This window comes from Pelodiscus sinensis, chromosome 7, assembly GCF_052426305.1.
Source record: "Pelodiscus sinensis isolate ZL-2025 chromosome 7, ASM5242630v1, whole genome shotgun sequence".
In the NCBI taxonomy this organism is placed as follows: domain Eukaryota; kingdom Metazoa; phylum Chordata; order Testudines; family Trionychidae; genus Pelodiscus; species Pelodiscus sinensis.
In genome coordinates this window covers 1,195,712-1,211,104 of record NC_143058.1, presented here as the reverse complement: position 1 = coordinate 1,211,104, position 15,393 = coordinate 1,195,712, and the positions used below count along the sequence as shown (strand labels likewise).

The 15,393-nt window shown below is 73.3% G+C and overlaps 1 protein-coding gene across 1 annotated transcript; it reads left to right on the top strand.

The window, feature by feature from the left end:
- The first annotated feature begins 4,356 nt into the window (after positions 1 to 4,356).
- On the top strand, positions 4,357 to 13,082 carry SPEGNB (SPEG neighbor). Its single transcript, XM_089779588.1, has 5 exons — positions 4,357 to 4,553; positions 9,284 to 9,405; positions 10,298 to 10,605; positions 11,676 to 11,817; positions 12,736 to 13,082. The coding sequence occupies exons 2-5, from the start codon at positions 9,284 to 9,286 to the stop codon at positions 12,872 to 12,874; spliced, it is 711 nt and encodes a 236-aa protein (XP_089635714.1). The 5' UTR covers positions 4,357 to 4,553; the 3' UTR covers positions 12,875 to 13,082.
- Positions 13,083 to 15,393: the final 2,311 nt, after the last annotated feature.

Sequence of the window (15,393 nt, the reverse complement as noted above, 5' to 3'; positions counted from 1 at the left end):
AGTTCCACAGGTTGACTGTGCGCTGAGTGAAGAAAAACTGAGTCTGCCAGGTGCCAGGTCACCAGTCACAGGGCTCCAGTTCTGTGCTGGGCCCTGGAACAGCCCCCCCCACCCATTACACCAGTAACCGCCAGGGCATGACTGCCTCCCTTGCAGGCAGCCCCTTGGGAACCCAAAACTCCCACTTTGTCCCGCCTGGCTGCACCCTCTCCCAGGCTCAGGTGAGGCAGGGCACCAGCACTCACACAGAAATTCCCATGCGCATCTAGGTACTGGTGCAGTGCACAGGGAAACTGAGGCACACATGGGGGTGGGAAGAGGTGGCCTGGGTGGTGCCTGGGGCAATAGCTGGGGGTTGTCCTGGGCCGTGCACCTCCCTAGGGCCAGGGTCGATCTGCCAGACGAGCTCCCATGCAAGAGGCTAGCCGAAAGGGCCACTGTGACGGGGCTGCAGGGAGGGGGTTCCTGTCCGGCTCCAGTGCAGGGTCCTGTGCCCGCTGGGTGCCTGCAGCTCAGGAAGGGGGTTGGTCAGTTGGCGGGGGGCAGAGCAGAGCCCGCGAGCGACTGACGGGCCCCACAGGCCAACAGCGGGTGGCTGCTCGTCTGCCATGGCCACCGGGAACAGCATCTCTCCAGGCTGGCGGCAGGGCAGGGCACAGGGCTGGCAGGGCAGAGCCGGCGCAGCGGGGGATGTGGGGAGCTGCACTGAGGCGCAGAAGGGGGTGGAGAACCATCCCAGGAGGCAGTGGGGGGTGGAGAGCCGCCCCAGGAGGCAGTGGGGGATGCAGGAAGCCGCACTGGGGGGCAGCGGGGGATGCGGGGAGCCACACTGGGGTGCAGTGGGGGGTGGAGAGCCGCACTGGGGGGCAGTGGGGGATGGAGAGCCGCACTGGGGGGCAGTGGGGGATGCGGGGAGCCGCACTGGGGTGCAGTGGGGGGTGGAGAGCCGCACTGGGTGGCAGGGGGGTGGAGAGCCGCACTGGGTGGCAGGGGGGATGCGAGGAGCCGCACTGGGGCTCAGCGGGGGATGCGGGGAGCTGCACTGGGGTGCAGTGGGGGGTGGAGAGCCGCACTGGGTGGCAGGGGGATGCGAGGAGCCACACTGGGGCTCAGCGGGGGATGCGGGGAGCTGCACTGGGGTGCAGTGGGGGGTGGAGAGCCGCACTGGGGGGCAGTGGGGGATGCGGGGAGCCGCACTGGGGGGCAGTGGGGGGTGCGGAGCCGCACTGGGCGGCAGTGGGGGTGGAGAGCCACTCTGGGGTGCAGAAGGATGCGGGGAGCCGCACTGGGGGGCAGTGGGGGATGCGGGGAGCCGCACTGGGGCGCAGTGGGGAGTGGGGAGCCGCACTGGGAGGCAGTGGGGGATGCGGGGAGCGGCACTGGGGCACAGTGGTGGATGCGGGGAGCCGCACTGGAGGGCAGTGGGGGGTGGAGAGCCGCACTGGGGGCAGTGGTGGATGCGGGGAGCCACACGGTAGGGCAGTGGGGGGTGGAGAGCCGCACTGGGGGGCAGTGGTGGATGCGGGGAGCCGCACTGGGGGGCAGTGGGGGGTGGAGAGCCGCACTGGGGCGCAGTGGGGGGTGGAGAGCCGCACTGGGGGGCAGTGGTGGATGCGGGGAGCCGCACTGGGGCGCAGTGGGGGGTGGAGAGCCGCACTGGGTGGCAGGGGGGATGCGAGGAGCCGCACTGGGGCGCAGTGGGGGGTGGAGAGCCGCACTGGGTGGCAGGGGGGATGCGAGGAGCCGCTCTGGGGCGCAGTGGGGGGTGCGGGGAGCCGCTCTGGGGCGCAGTGGGGGATGCGGGGAGCCGCTCTGGGGCGCAGTGGGGGATGCGAGGAGCCGCACTGGGGGGCAGTGGTGGATGCGGGGAGCCGCACTGGGGCGCAGTGGGGGGTGGAGAGCCGCACTGGGTGGCAGGGGGGGATGCGGGGAGCCGCACTGGGGCGCAGTGGGGGGTGGAGAGCCGCACTGGGGCGCAGTGGGGGATGCGGGGAGCCGCACTGGGGCGCAGTGGGGGGCGGAGAGCCGCACTGGGGCGCAGTGGGGGATGCGGGGAGCCGCACTGGGGCGCAGTGGGGGGTGGAGAGCCGCACTGGGGCGCAGTGGGGGGCGGAGAGCCGCACTGGGGCGCAGTGGGGGATGCGGGGAGCCGCACTGGGGCGCAGTGGGGGGTGGAGAGCCGCACTGGGGCGCAGTGGGGGGCGGAGAGCCGCACTGGGGGGCAGTGGGGGATGCGGGGAGCCGCACTGGGGCGCAGTGCGGGATGCGGGGAGCCGCACTGGGGCGCAGTGGGGGGTGGAGAGCTGCACTGGGGGGCAGTGGGGGATGCGGGGAGCCGCACTGGGGCGCAGTGGGGGGTGGAGAGCTGCACTGGGGGGCAGTGGGGGATGCGGGGAGCCGCACTGGGGCGCAGTGGGGGATGCGGGGAGCCGCACTGGGGCGCAGTGGGGGGTGGAGAGCCGCACTGGGGCGCAGTGGGGGGCGGAGAGCCGCACTGGGGCGCAGTGGGGGATGCGGGGAGCCACTCTGGGGCGCAGTGGGGGATGCGGGGAGCCGCTCTGGGGCGCAGTGGGGGGTGCGGGGAGCCGCTCTGGGGCGCAGTGGGGGATGCGAGGAGCCGCACTGGGGGGCAGTGGTGGATGCGGGGAGCCGCACTGGGGCGCAGTGGGGGGTGGAGAGCCGCACTGGGTGGCAGGGGGGATGCGGGGAGCCGCACTGGGGCGCAGTGGGGGGTGGAGAGCCGCACTGGGGCGCAGTGGGGGATGCGGGGAGCCGCACTGGGGCGCAGTGGGGGGCGGAGAGCCGCACTGGGGCGCAGTGAGGGATGCGGGGAGCCGCACTGGGGCGCAGTGGGGGGTGGAGAGCCGCACTGGGGCGCAGTGGGGGATGCGGGGAGCCGCACTGGGGCGCAGTGGGGGGTGGAGAGCCGCACTGGGGGGCAGTGGGGGATGCGGGGAGCCGCACTGGGGCGCAGTGGGGGATGCGGGGAGCCGCACTGGGGCGCAGTGGGGGGTGGAGAGCTGCACTGGGGGGCAGTGGGGGATGCGGGGAGCCGCACTGGGGCGCAGTGGGGGGTGGAGAGCTGCACTGGGGGGCAGTGGGGGATGCGGGGAGCCGCTCTGGGGCGCAGTGGGGGGTGGAGAGCCGCACTGGGGCGCAGTGGTGGATGCGGGGAGCCGCACTGGGGCGCAGTGGGGGGTGGAGAGCTGCACTGGGGGGCAGTGGGGGATGCGGGGAGCCGCACTGGGGCACAGTGGTGGATGCGGGGAGCTGCACTGGGGCGCAGTGGGGGGTGGAGAGCTGCACTGGGGGGCAGTGGGGGATGCGGGGAGCTGCACTGGGGGGCAGTGGGGGATGCGGGGAGCTGCACTGGGTGGCAGTGGGGGATGCGGGGAGCCGCACTGGGGCACAGTGGTGGATGCGGGGAGCTGCACTGGGGCGCAGTGGGGGGTGGAGAGCTGCACTGGGGGGCAGTGGGGGATGCGGGGAGCCGCACTGGGGGGCAGTGGGGGATGCGGGGATCCGCACTGGGGGGCAGTGGGGGATGCGGGGATCCGCACTGGGGCGCAGTGGGGGATGCGGGGATCCGCACTGGGGCGCAGTGGTGGATGCGGGGAGCCGCACTGGGGCGCAGTGGGGGGCGGAGAGCCGCACAGGGGCTCAGTGGGGGATGCGGGGAGCCGCACTGGGGGGCAGTGGGGGATGCGGGGAGCCGCACTGGGGCGCAGTGGGGGGTGGAGAGCCGCACTGGGGGGCAGTGGGGGATGCGGGGAGCCGCACTGGGGCGCAGTGGGGGATGCGGGGAGCCTCACTGGGGGCAGTGGGGGATGCGGGGAGCCGCACTGGGGCGCAGTGGGGGATGCGGGGAGCCGCACTGGGGCGCAGTGGGGGATGCGGGGAGCCGCACTGGGGCGCAGTGGGGGGCGGAGAGCCGCACTGGGGCGCAGTGGGGGATGCGGGGAGCCGCACTGGGGGGCAGTGGTGGATGCGGGGAGCCGCACTGGGGCGCAGTGGGGGATGCGGGGAGCCGCACTGGGGCGCAGTGGGGGGCGGAGAGCCGCACTGGGGCGCAGTGGGGGATGCGGGGAGCCTCACTGGGGGCAGTGGTGGATGCGGGGAGCCGCACTGGGGCGCAGTGGGGGGTGGGGAGCCGCCCCGGGGCGCAGGGGGAGGGGGCGGGGCACTGACACTGCCCAGCGGCCGAGCCAGCCCCCCTGCCCAGCAGCTGCGGGTGGTCCCGGCGGAGGGCGGGTATGCGATGAGCCAGCAGGAGCTGCAATCCGCCCAGCCCCAATTCCCCCCGGTGGCCGCACACGGGCTATATAAGGCCGGCCAGGGCTGGGGCGTGGGGGTCCCAGCCAGGCGGCCGCAGGGCGGGGCCCTGAGTGGCCAAAGAAGGGCAGGTCGGGGCCGGGAATGCAGCCGGGGCCTCCGGCGAAGCTGCCCCCCGGGCCTGCCGGCCCCTCCCTGGCCAGGGTATAAAGTCCGGCCTGTGGGGGTGCGGCCACCCCCCTGGCCCTTTCTGCCCCGACAGCAGCTCTTGGCGCGCCCTGGTAAGTCCCCCCGGCTGCAAGTGGGACCGGGCCCTTGGCACAGACGTCTCCCCAGCCCTGCCCCACAGCTGGGAGGGGGCCTGGGGCCCGAGGCAGCTCAATGCACCCAGGGGGGCAGGGACACCTGGAACTCAGCCCCCAGTGCCAGCCCCTACCGTGCCTACGGCTCAGGGCCGGGCCCAGGGCTCGGGGGGGGGTACAGGGAATCCTTGGGGGGCTGCTCCATGCCCAGCTCCCGCCATTTCCCCAGGACGCAGGACAGGGCGGGGGTGGGGACGAGGGCAGGGGGGTAGTGGGGGGTGAGAAAGAGTAGAGGGCAGAGACGGGATGGGGCAGTAGGGGGCTGGGGGTACAGGGGTTGCGAGGGGTCGGGGAGAGGTGACAAAGGACAGTGGGTGGAGGGGAGCAAAGGGGCGGCGGGTGGAGGGCGGGGTGGGATGGCGGGCGGGGGGGCGAAGGGGCGGCGGATGGAGGGGGGTGAAGGGGCTGCAGGCGGAGGGCGGGGTGGGATGGCGGCGGGGGGGCGAAGGGGCGGCGGATGGAGGGGGGTGAAGGGGCTGCAGGCGGAGGGCGGGGTGGGATGGCGGCGGGGGGGTGAAGGGGCAGCGGATGGAGGGGGGTAAAGGGGCTGCAGGCGGAGGGCGGGGTGGGATGGCGGGCGGGGGGGGGGCGAAGGGGCGGCGGGTGGAGGGGGGTGAAGGGGCTGCAGGCGGAGGGGCTGGTACAGTGGGCGCGGGGAGGGATGGTGCGGCAGAGGAAGGGGGAGGAGAAGCGGCAGGTGCGGGGGAATGGTGCTGTGGGCGGGGGGAAGAGGCAGTGGAGGGAAGGAGGAGGGGCGGCGGGGGGGAAGGGGCAGTGGAGGGAAGGAGGAGGGGCGGCGGGGGGGGAAGGGGCAGTGGAGGGAAGGAGAAGGGGCAGCGGGGGGGGGAAGGGGCAGTGGAGGGAAGGAGAAGGGGCAGTGGGGGGGAAGGGGCAGTGGAGGGAAGGAGGAGGGGCAGTGGGGGGGGAAGGGGCAGTGGAGGGAAGGAGGAGGGGCAGTGGGGGGAAGGGGCAGTGGAGGGAAGGAGAAGGGGCGGCGGGGGGAGGGGCAGTGGAGGGAAGGAGGAGGGGCAGCGGGGGGGAAGGGGCAGTGGAGGGAAGGAGGAGGGGCGGCGGGGGGGAAGGGGCAGTGGAGGGAAGGAGGAGGGGCAGTGGGGGGGAAGGGGCAGTGGAGGGAAGGAGGAGGGGCGGCGGGGGGAGGGGCAGTGGAGGGAAGGAGGAGGGGCAGCGGGGGGGAAGGGGCAGTGGAGGGAAGGAGGAGGGGCGGCGGGGGGGAAGGGGCAGTGGAGGGAAGGAGGAGGGGCGGCGGGGGGGAAGGGGCAGTGGAGGGAAGGAGGAGGGGCGGCGGGGGGGGAAGGGGCAGTGGAGGGAAGGAGAAGGGGCAGCGGGGGGGGAAGGGGCAGTGGAGGGAAGGAGAAGGGGCAGTGGGGGGGAAGGGGCAGTGGAGGGAAGGAGGAGGGGCAGTGGGGGGAAGGGGCAGTGGAGGGAAGGAGAAGGGGCGGCGGGGGGAGGGGCAGTGGAGGGAAGGAGGAGGGGCAGCGGGGGGGAAGGGGCAGTGGAGGGAAGGAGGAGGGGCGGCGGGGGGGGAAGGGGCAGTGGAGGGAAGGAGGAGGGGCAGTGGGGGGAAGGGGCAGTGGAGGGAAGGAGGAGGGGCGGCGGGGGGAGGGGCAGTGGAGGGAAGGAGGAGGGGCAGCGGGGGGGAAGGGGCAGTGGAGGGAAGGAGGAGGGGCGGCGGGGGGGGAAGGGGCAGTGGAGGGAAGGAGGAGGGGCGGCGGGGGGGAAGGGGCAGTGGAGGGAAGGAGGAGGGGCAGTGGGGGGGGGAAGGGGCAGTGGAGGGAAGGAGGAGGGGCGGCGGGGGGGAAGGGGCAGTGGAGGGAAGGAGGAGGGGGCGGCGGGGGGGGAAGGGGCAGTGGAGGGAAGGAGAAGGGGCGGCGGGGGGGGAAGGGGCAGTGGAGGGAAGGAGGAGGGGCGGCAGGGGGGAAGGGGCAGTGGAGGGAAGGAGAAGGGGCAGCGGGGGGGGAAGGGGCAGTGGAGGGAAGGAGGAGGGGCGGCGGGGGGGAAGGGGCAGTGGAGGGAAGGAGAAGGGGCGGCGGGGGGGAAGGGGCAGTGGAGGGAAGGAGAAGGGGCAGCGGGGGGGGGAAGGGGCAGTGGAGGGAAGGAGAAGGGGCAGCGGGGGGGGGAAGGGGCAGTGGAGGGAAGGAGAAGGGGCAGCGGGGGGGGGAAGGGGCAGTGGAGGGAAGGAGGAGGGGCGGCGGGGGGGAAGGGGCAGTGGAGGGAAGGAGGAGGGGCAGTGGGGGGAAGGGGCAGTGGAGGGAAGGAGGAGGGGCGGCGGGGGGGAAGGGGCAGTGGAGGGAAGGAGGAGGGGCAGTGGGGGGAAGGGGCAGTGGAGGGAAGGAGGAGGGGCAGTGGGGGGAAGGGGCAGTGGAGGGAAGGAGGAGGGGCAGTGGGGGGGGAAGGGGCAGTGGAGGGAAGGAGGAGGGGCGGCGGGGGGGAAGGGGCAGTGGAGGGAAGGAGAAGGGGCAGTGGGGGGGGGAAGGGGCAGTGGAGGGAAGGAGGAGGGGCGGCGGGGGGGAAGGGGCAGTGGAGGGAAGGAGAAGGGGCAGTGGGGGGGGGAAGGGGCAGTGGAGGGAAGGAGGAGGGGGGCGGGGGGGGAAGGGGCAGTGGAGGGAAGGAGGAGGGGCAGTGGGGGGGGAAGGGGCAGTGGAGGGAAGGAGGAGGGGCAGCGGGGGGGGGGAAGGGGCAGTGGAGGGAAGGAGGAGGGGCAGCGGGGGGGGAAGGGGCAGTGGAGGGAAGGAGGAGGGGCAGCGGGGGGGGGGGAGGTGCGGCGGGAAGCCGGGGCGGAGCCAGAGGGAGGTCTGCGGATCATGGTTTGAGGCCCTTGGGGATCCCTGGCTGTCTGGAGGTCCCCGGGGGTGAATGGGGGTCCCTCGGGGGGGTCTGAGGCCCTTGGGGATCCCTGGCTGTCTGGAGGTCCCCGGGGGTGAATGGGGGGTCCCTCGGGGGGGTCTGAGGCCCTTGGGGATCCCTGGCTGTCTGGAGGTCCCCGGGGGTGAATGGGGGTCCCTCGGGGGGGTCTGAGGCCCTTGGGGATCCCTGGCTGTCTGGAGGTCCCCGGGGGTGAATGGGGGTCCCTCGGGGGGGTCTGAGGCCCTTGGGGATCCCTGGCTGTCTGGAGGTCCCCGGGGGTGAATGGGGGGTCCCTCGGGGGGGTCTGAGGCACTTGGGGATCCCTGGCTGTCTGGAGGTCCCCGGGGGTGAATGGGGGTCCCTCAGGGGGGTCTGAGGCCCTTGGGGATCCCTGGCTGTCTGGAGGTCCCCGGGGGTGAATGGGGGGTCCCTCGGGGGGGTCTGAGGCCCTTGGGGATCCCTGGCTGTCTGGAGGTCCCCGGGGGTGAATGGGGGTCCCTCGGGGGGGTCTGAGGCACTTGGGGATCGCTGGCTGTCTGGAGGTCCCCGGGGGTGAATGGGGGTCCCTCGGGGGGGTCTGAGGCACTTGGGGATCGCTGGCTGTCTGGAGGTCCCCGGGGGTGAATGGGGGTCCCTCGGGGGGGTCTGAGGCACTTGGGGATCCCTGGCTGTCTGGAGGTCCCCGGGGGTGAATGGGGTCCCTTGGGGGGGTCTGAGGCCCTTGGGGAACCCTGGCTGTCTGGAGGTCCCTGGGGGTTTATGGGGATGCCTCGGGGGGGTCTGAGGCACTTGGGGATCCCTGGCTGTCTGGAGGTCCCTGGGGGTTTATGGGGATGCCTCGGGGGGGTCTGAGGCACTTGGGGATCCCTGGCTGTCTGGAGGTCCCTGGGGGTTTATGGGGATGCCTCGGGGGGGTCTGAGGCACTTGGGGATCCCTGGCTGTCTGGAGGTCCCTGGGGGTTTATGGGGATGCCTCGGGGGGGTCTGAGGCCCTTGGGGATTCCTGGCTGTCTGGAGGTCCCTGGGGGTTTATGGGGATGCCTCGGGGGGGTCTGAGGCCCTTGGGGATCGCTGGCTGTCTGGAGGTCCCCGGGGGTGAATGGGGTCCCTCGGGGGGGTCTGAGGCACTTGGGGATCCCTGGCTGTCTGGAGGTCCCCGGGGGTGAATGGGGTCCCTTGGGGGGGTCTGAGGCACTTGGGGATCCCTGGCTGTCTGGAGGTCCCTGGGGGTTTATGGGGATGCCTCGGGGGGGTCTGAGGCACTTGGGGATCCCTGGCTGTCTGGAGGCCCCTGGGGGGTCTATGGGTATGTCTACACTACCCCCCTAGTTCGAACTAGCGGGTAATGTATGCATACCGAACTTGCAAATGAAGCCCGGGATTTGAATTTCCCGGGCTTCATTAGCATAAAGCCGGCGCCGCCATTTTTAAAAGCCGGCTAGTGCGAACCCCGTGTACAGACAGTGGAACGAGGCGTACACATAGTTCAGATAGGAAGCCTAATCCGAACTATCTAGCCCGTGCCGCGTGTAGCCGCGTGTAGCCGCGCGGCCCGGGGTTCGAACAAGCCGGCTTTTAAAAATGGCGGAGCCGGCTTTATGCTAATGAAGCCCGGGAAATTCAAATCCCGGGCTTCATTAGCAAGTTCGGTATGCATACATTACCCGCTAGTTCGAACTAGGGGGGTAGTGTAGACAGACCCTCAGGGACTTGGGGGTCCCGGGGGAGCTCTGGCAAAGGGGTCCCTGGGGTGGTGCCCAGGCGCTGAGCATCCCCCTTGGCAGATGTCCAAAGCGGCCCCCAAGAAGGCGACGGACCCGCCGCCCCCCGGCTGCACACTGGACATTAATGACCCGCAGGTGCAGAACGCAGCCATCCGCATCCAGGCCTCCTACCGGGGGCACAGGTAAGGGCAAGGGGCACCTTGGGCCAGGGCTCTGGGCACTGCCAGCTGCTGCCGGGGTGCACAGGGCCCCTGCTCGGGGGTCGGGGGGGCTGCTGGAGAGAACTTGGGGGTAGAGGGCAGGGGGACCACTGGGGGCCTGGGGACCAAAGAGGTGGAGGGCAGGGAGAGCACAGGGGTCCAGCAGGAAGTGAAGGGCAGAGGGTTCATGGGGGGGGCCCAGGGGCTGGCAGGAGGCGGAGGGCAGGGGGCTCACAGGGGCCTACGGGGGGGGGGCCGGCAGGAGACGGAGGGCAGGGGGTTCACAGGGGCCCACGGGGGGGGCCGGCAGGAGGCGGAGGGCAGGGGGCTCACAGGGGCCCACGGGGGGGGCCGGCAGGAGGCGGAGGGCAGGGGGCTCACAGGGGCCCACGGGGGGGCCGGCAGGAGGCGGAGGGCAGGGGGTTCACAGGGGCCCACGGGGGGGCCGGCAGGAGGCGGAGGGCAGGGGGCTCACAGGGGCCCACGGGGGCCAGCAGGAGATGGAGGGCAGGGGGTTCACAGGGGCCCACGGGGGGGCCGGCAGGAGGCGGAGGGCAGGGGGCTCACAGGGGCCCACGGGGGCCAGCAGGAGATGGAGGGCAGGGGGTTCACAGGGGCCCACGGGGGCCGGCAGGAGGCGGAGGGCAGGGGGCCCATGGGTGCTGGCAGGAGGCGGAGGGCAGGGGGCTCACAGGGGCCCATGGGTGCGGGCAGGAGGCGGAGGGCAGGGGGCTCACAGGGGCCCATGGGTGCCGGCAGGAGGCGGAGGGCAGGGGGCTCACAGGGGCCCATGGGTGCGGGCAGGAGGTGGAGGGCAGGGGGCTCACAGGGGCCCCGGGAGGCCGGCAGACCCATGTGAGCGCCCCCCCGCCAGGTCCCGCAAGGAGCTGAAGGAGAAGGGGCCCCCGCGGGTGCTGCAGGAGCTGAAAGACGTCTTGCTGATCGAGGGCAGCGCGGCCCGGCTGGAGTGCCGCATCAGCGCCTTCCCCGACCCCTTCATCCGCTGGTCCAAGGAGGGGAAGGAGCTGAAGGACGGGCCCAAGTACCGCTACATCTTCGAGGACCCCGACATCGTGGCCCTGGTGGTGCGGGACGGGGAGCTGGCCGACCTGGGGCGCTACACCATCTCCGTCAAGAACACCTTCGGGGAGTGCTCCGACTCCGCCCGCATCCTGGTGGAAGGTAGCGCCTCTGGCACCCTGTGCGCCCCGCTCTGCCCTGGCACCCCGCTCTGTGCCCCTGGGACCCCCTGGAATCCCCTGGGACCCCGCTCTGCCCCTGGGACCCCCTGATACCCCCTGGAACTCCGCTCTGTGCCCCTGGGACCCCCTGGCACCCCGCTCTGCCCTGGCACCCCGCTCTGTGCCCCTGGGACCCCCTGGAACCTCCTGGAACCCCGCTCTGCCCCGGGACCCCCTGGAACCTCCTGGGACCCCGCTCTGCCTGCGGGTTGTTTGACGAGGCGTAAGGGTCTATCGGAAAAGGCTTTCTTTAGCGAAAGGCCCCCTCTAGGCTGCCGCTTTTCTCCCACAGAGCTTCATGCCGAAAAAAAGCAGCGGCCGTTTTTATGCTAATGAAGTGCGGGATATTTAAATCCTGCTTCATTAGCAATTTCGGTCTGTCTAATTTACATCCCTTTCCAGAAAAAGGGGCGTAGTCGAGACGTTCCCCTAATGCCCCCCTCAGCCCCCTGGCTGCGTTGGAGCCCGTTGCTCCTTGTCCTGCCCGCCGGGGCCAAGGGAACACGGTCTCCCTCCTCACAGGGCTCAGGCCGCAGCCCGGACATTGGGGAAGACGCCCGGCCTGGGGGGTGAAGCAGGCTGAGGCGCCTGGGGGCTGTGGACCCCCAGCACTGGGGTACGGGCGAGCCGGCTGGGCAGCTGTGTCAGGGCTGGGCGCTGCCATGGGCGCAGGGGCTGGACTCGCTGACTCTCGAGGTCCCTTCCCATTCTTGTGTTCTCTGATTCGTCGCCCCTGTTCTGTGCCCCCCCCGTGCTGCACCCCAAGGCCTCGCAGCGTCTCCCCTGGCCCCGCACCCTGCCCTGGGGGCACAGCCGGCCACTCTCAGGGGTGCTGCCCAGAGCCCTTTGCAAACACGCAGACATAGCCTGCCCCACCTCCCTGCCCCACCCCCGGGGCTCCCCACCTCCCCCAGCCCCTGGGGATTGCACCAGCCTAGCCCAGGGGCCCTGGTGCTGGCCTTGTGCCCCACTGGCTGGAAGGCAGAGGTTTAGCTCAGCCCCCCCCCCCAGTGCCTGCCAAGATCGAGAAGGGGCCGGAGAGCACCAAGGCCAAGAAGGGCACCACGGTCACCCTGACGGCGCAGATCAGCGGCGAGCCGGCGCCCGACGTGGGCTGGGCCAAGGACGGCGAGGACATCGAGGAGGACGACAGGTGAGGGGCAGGGGCTGCGCTGGCAGACTCGGGGTTGGGGGGAGCAGCCAGGTCCCAGGGGGCGGAGCCAGGACTCCAGGATGGGCACTCATCTGGGGCACAGCATGGCCAGGGGTGGGGCCAGGCCAGGGGGGGTCTCTGGTGCGGGGCCAGGAGGGGGGGCCGGGCCCAGGGGGTGTCTGGTACGGGACCAGGCCCGGGGGGTCTCTGGTGCGGGTCCAGGAGGGGGGGCCAGGCCCAGGGGGTCTCTGGTACGGGGCCAGAGGTGGGGCCAGGCCCGGGGGGGTCTCTGGTGCGGGGCCAGGAGGGGGGGGCCAGGCCTGGGGGGGGTCTCTGGTGCGGGTCCAGAAGGGGGGGCCAGGTCCGGGGGGGTCTCTGGTGCGGGGCCAGGAGGGGGGGCCAGGCCCAGGGGGTCTCTGGTACTGGGCCTGGGGTGGGGCCAGGCCTGGGGGGGGTCTCTGGTGCGGGGCCAGGAGGGGGGGCCAGGCCCAGGGGTCTCAGGAGTGGGGCTGGGCCCAGGGGTCCCTGGTGCGGGGCCAAGGGTGGAGCCGGGCCCAGGGGGTCTCTGGTGCGGGGCCAGGGGTGGGGCCGGGCCCGGGGGTCTCAGGAGTGGGGCTGGGCCCGGGGGTCCCTGGTGCGGGGCCAGGGGTGGAGCCGGGCCCAGGGGGTCTCTGGTGCGGGGCCAGGGGTGGGGCCGGGCCCGGGGGTCTCAGGAGTGGGGCTGGGCCCGGGGGTCCCTGGTGCGGGGCCAGGGGTGGAGCCGGGCCCAGGGGGTCTCTGGTGCGGGGCCAGGGGTGGGGCCGGGCCCGGGGGTCTCAGGAGTGGGGCCGGGCCCGGGGGTCTCAGGAGTGGGGCTGGGCCCGGGGGTCCCTGGTGCGGGGCCGGGGCTCCCCGTCTCCGTGCTGCCTGTCTCCCCAGGGTGTTCTACGACATCGGCAGCAGCTCCACCACTCTCACTATCAAGCGGGTGGCGCCGAGCGACGCCGGGAAGTACGAGATCTTCGTGGAGAACAGCCTGGGCACGGACGAGTCCTTCGCCCGCCTGGACGTGCTCTGACCCCCCCCCCCCCCGTGGCCAGCAGAGGTCCCCGAGGGGGGCGGCCCCGCCCTGCGCTGTGGGTCTGTCCTGAGGCGGAGCAGCCCCCGCTCCGGTGCGCGACGGGGCCGGAGCCCGGGGCTCTGGCTCATGGTCCCCGCGGGTTCCAGGCGGCGCCGGGCTCGGCCCCGCTGGCCCTGGGCTCAATAAAGGGCTGCGGCCGCTCCGGGACCTGTCTCTGCTGCCTGCTTTGTACCTCTAACGCTGGGGGGGGCGGGCACCATGGCCTGCCCCTCCCCCCCGGCCTGGCCCCCTGGCCATCCCCCCCCGGCCTGGGGCCCCTGGCCATCCCCCCCCGGCCTGGCCCCCTGGCCATCCCCCCCCGGCCTGGGGCCCCTGGACATCCCCCCCCCGGCCTGGGCCCCCTGGCCATCGCGCCCCCCGGCCTGGGGCCCCTGGACATCCCCCCCGGCCTGGGCCCCCTGGCCATCCCCCCCGGCCTGGGCCCCCTGGCCATTGCGCCCCCCCCCCCGGCCTGGGCCCCCTGGACATCCCCCCCCCGGCCTGGGGCCCCTGGACATCCCCCCCGGCCTGGGCCCCCTGGCCATTGCGCCCCCCCCCCCCGGCCTGGGCCCCCTGGACATCCCCCCCCCCCGGCCTGGGCCCCCTGGCCATCGCGCCCCCCCGGCCTGGGGCCCCTGGACATCCCCCCCCAGCCTGGGCCCCCTGGACATCCCCCCCCCCGGCCTGGGCCCCCTGGCCATCGCGCCCCCCCCCCCAGCCTGGGGCCCCTTGCCATCCCCCCCCCGGCCTGGGCCCCCTGGACATCGCGCCCCCCCAGCCTGGGCCCCCTGGCCATCCCCCCCCAGCCTGGGCCCCCTGGCCATCCCCCCCCGGCCTGGGCCCCCTGGCCATTGCGCCCCCCCCCCGGCCTGGGCCCCCTGGCCATCCCGCCCCCCGGCCTGGGGCCCCCTGGCCATCGCGCCCCCCTTCGGCCTGGGCCCCCTGGCCATCCCTCCCCCCAGCCTGGGCCCCCTGGCCATCCCCCCCGGCCTGGGCCCCCTGGCCATCCCTCCCCCCAGCCTGGGCCCCCTGGCCATCCCCCCCGGCCTGGGCCCCCTGGCCATTGTGCCCCCCCCGGCCTGGGCCCCCTGGCCATTGCGCCCCATGCCCTCTGGTACACTCTGCCTCACCCCTGCCCCAGGGTGTCCTCGAGGGGCAGGGAGCCCTCAGGCCCTGTCCCCCATCCACAGCCAGGGGGTTCCCAGCAGGGGGAGCGCAGGGGGGTTACTGGGTCCCAGGAATCCAGCGCGGCACAGGGGGCAGCCCAGCCTGGGGGAGGGGCCCAGAGCCAGGGCCCTGCCCCCTCCCTGTTCCCCAAGCCCTCCCAGCCTCCCCCACCCACCCAGCACCCTGCCCCAGCTCTGCAGGCAGCCCCACCCCCAGCCTTTGTCCAGCTCGGGGGGCAGGGAAGGTGTCACTTGGTCACCCCTCCCGGGCTCCAGCTATGGAGAGCATCCCATAGAAATGCCCATCCCCATCTCCCTACTGGTGCAGTGCCCAGGGAAACTGAGGCGCGCACACGGGGTTACCACAGGCAGCAGCAGAAAGGAACAGGGGGAATACAACCCCCACAGGCTCCCCCAGGGGCCCTGGCTCAGCGTGTCCAGCCTCCGCCCCACGGCCCCGGCCCATCCCCTCACCCTGCCACTGACGCCCAGCTCGCTCCCACTCTCTGCCCCCGGGGGAGCCCCCTTGCCACCCAGTGTGCGGAGTCCCCGGCCCTGCACCCCCGTGCGCAGCAGAGAGGACTCTCCGCGGCAGGTGGAAGAGAAGGTCTCTTGGGGGACAGGGACACCGTGTAGTACAGGGGCCGCCAGCGCAGCCCATCTCGGGGAGGGGGCCCAGAGCTCCAGCCCCGGGCCTCTGCCCCGGCCCCCCGAGCCAGCTCGGCTCCCCTCTCCCTAAGCCAGCGGAAAAACTAACTCCCACCCCCAAGCACTGCCCCGGCCCCCCGCCCTGTCCTGCTTCCAGGCCCGAGGCGAGGCGCTACCTGCTGTCCCGAGCCTCAGGAGCAGAGAGGCTGCGGATACGTCCCCAGCGAGTCCCATCCGGCCTCCCCCGCCTCCTGCAGCTAGTGCCGCAGGGCCTGGGGAAACTGAGGCACGCGCGGGGAGTCACCGCAGAGCACAGGGCAGTGCGGATCACACGAATCACAAAGCACCCAGTGACTGTAACAACGGGGGGGGGACAATCCCACCGCGCCACGGCCCCGGGGGGGCTACAGCCCCACGGCCCCCTCCCTCGGGGCTCAGCCCCTCTGACCCCCAGCCGCCTGGGGAGCCCCCCCGCCTGGCCCCGCCCCCGGGACTAGAGCAGCCTGGTCTCCGGTCCCTGGGCCCCCAGAGCAGCCGGGCCCAAACTCCCCCCGCGGCAGGGGGGGAACCTGCCCCCAGCCCCCCATCGGTCCGGTCGGTCCCGCCCCCTGACACCCGCCCGCGGGCCGGACACTTGCTCAGAGCCCGCGGGGCTGAGCCCCC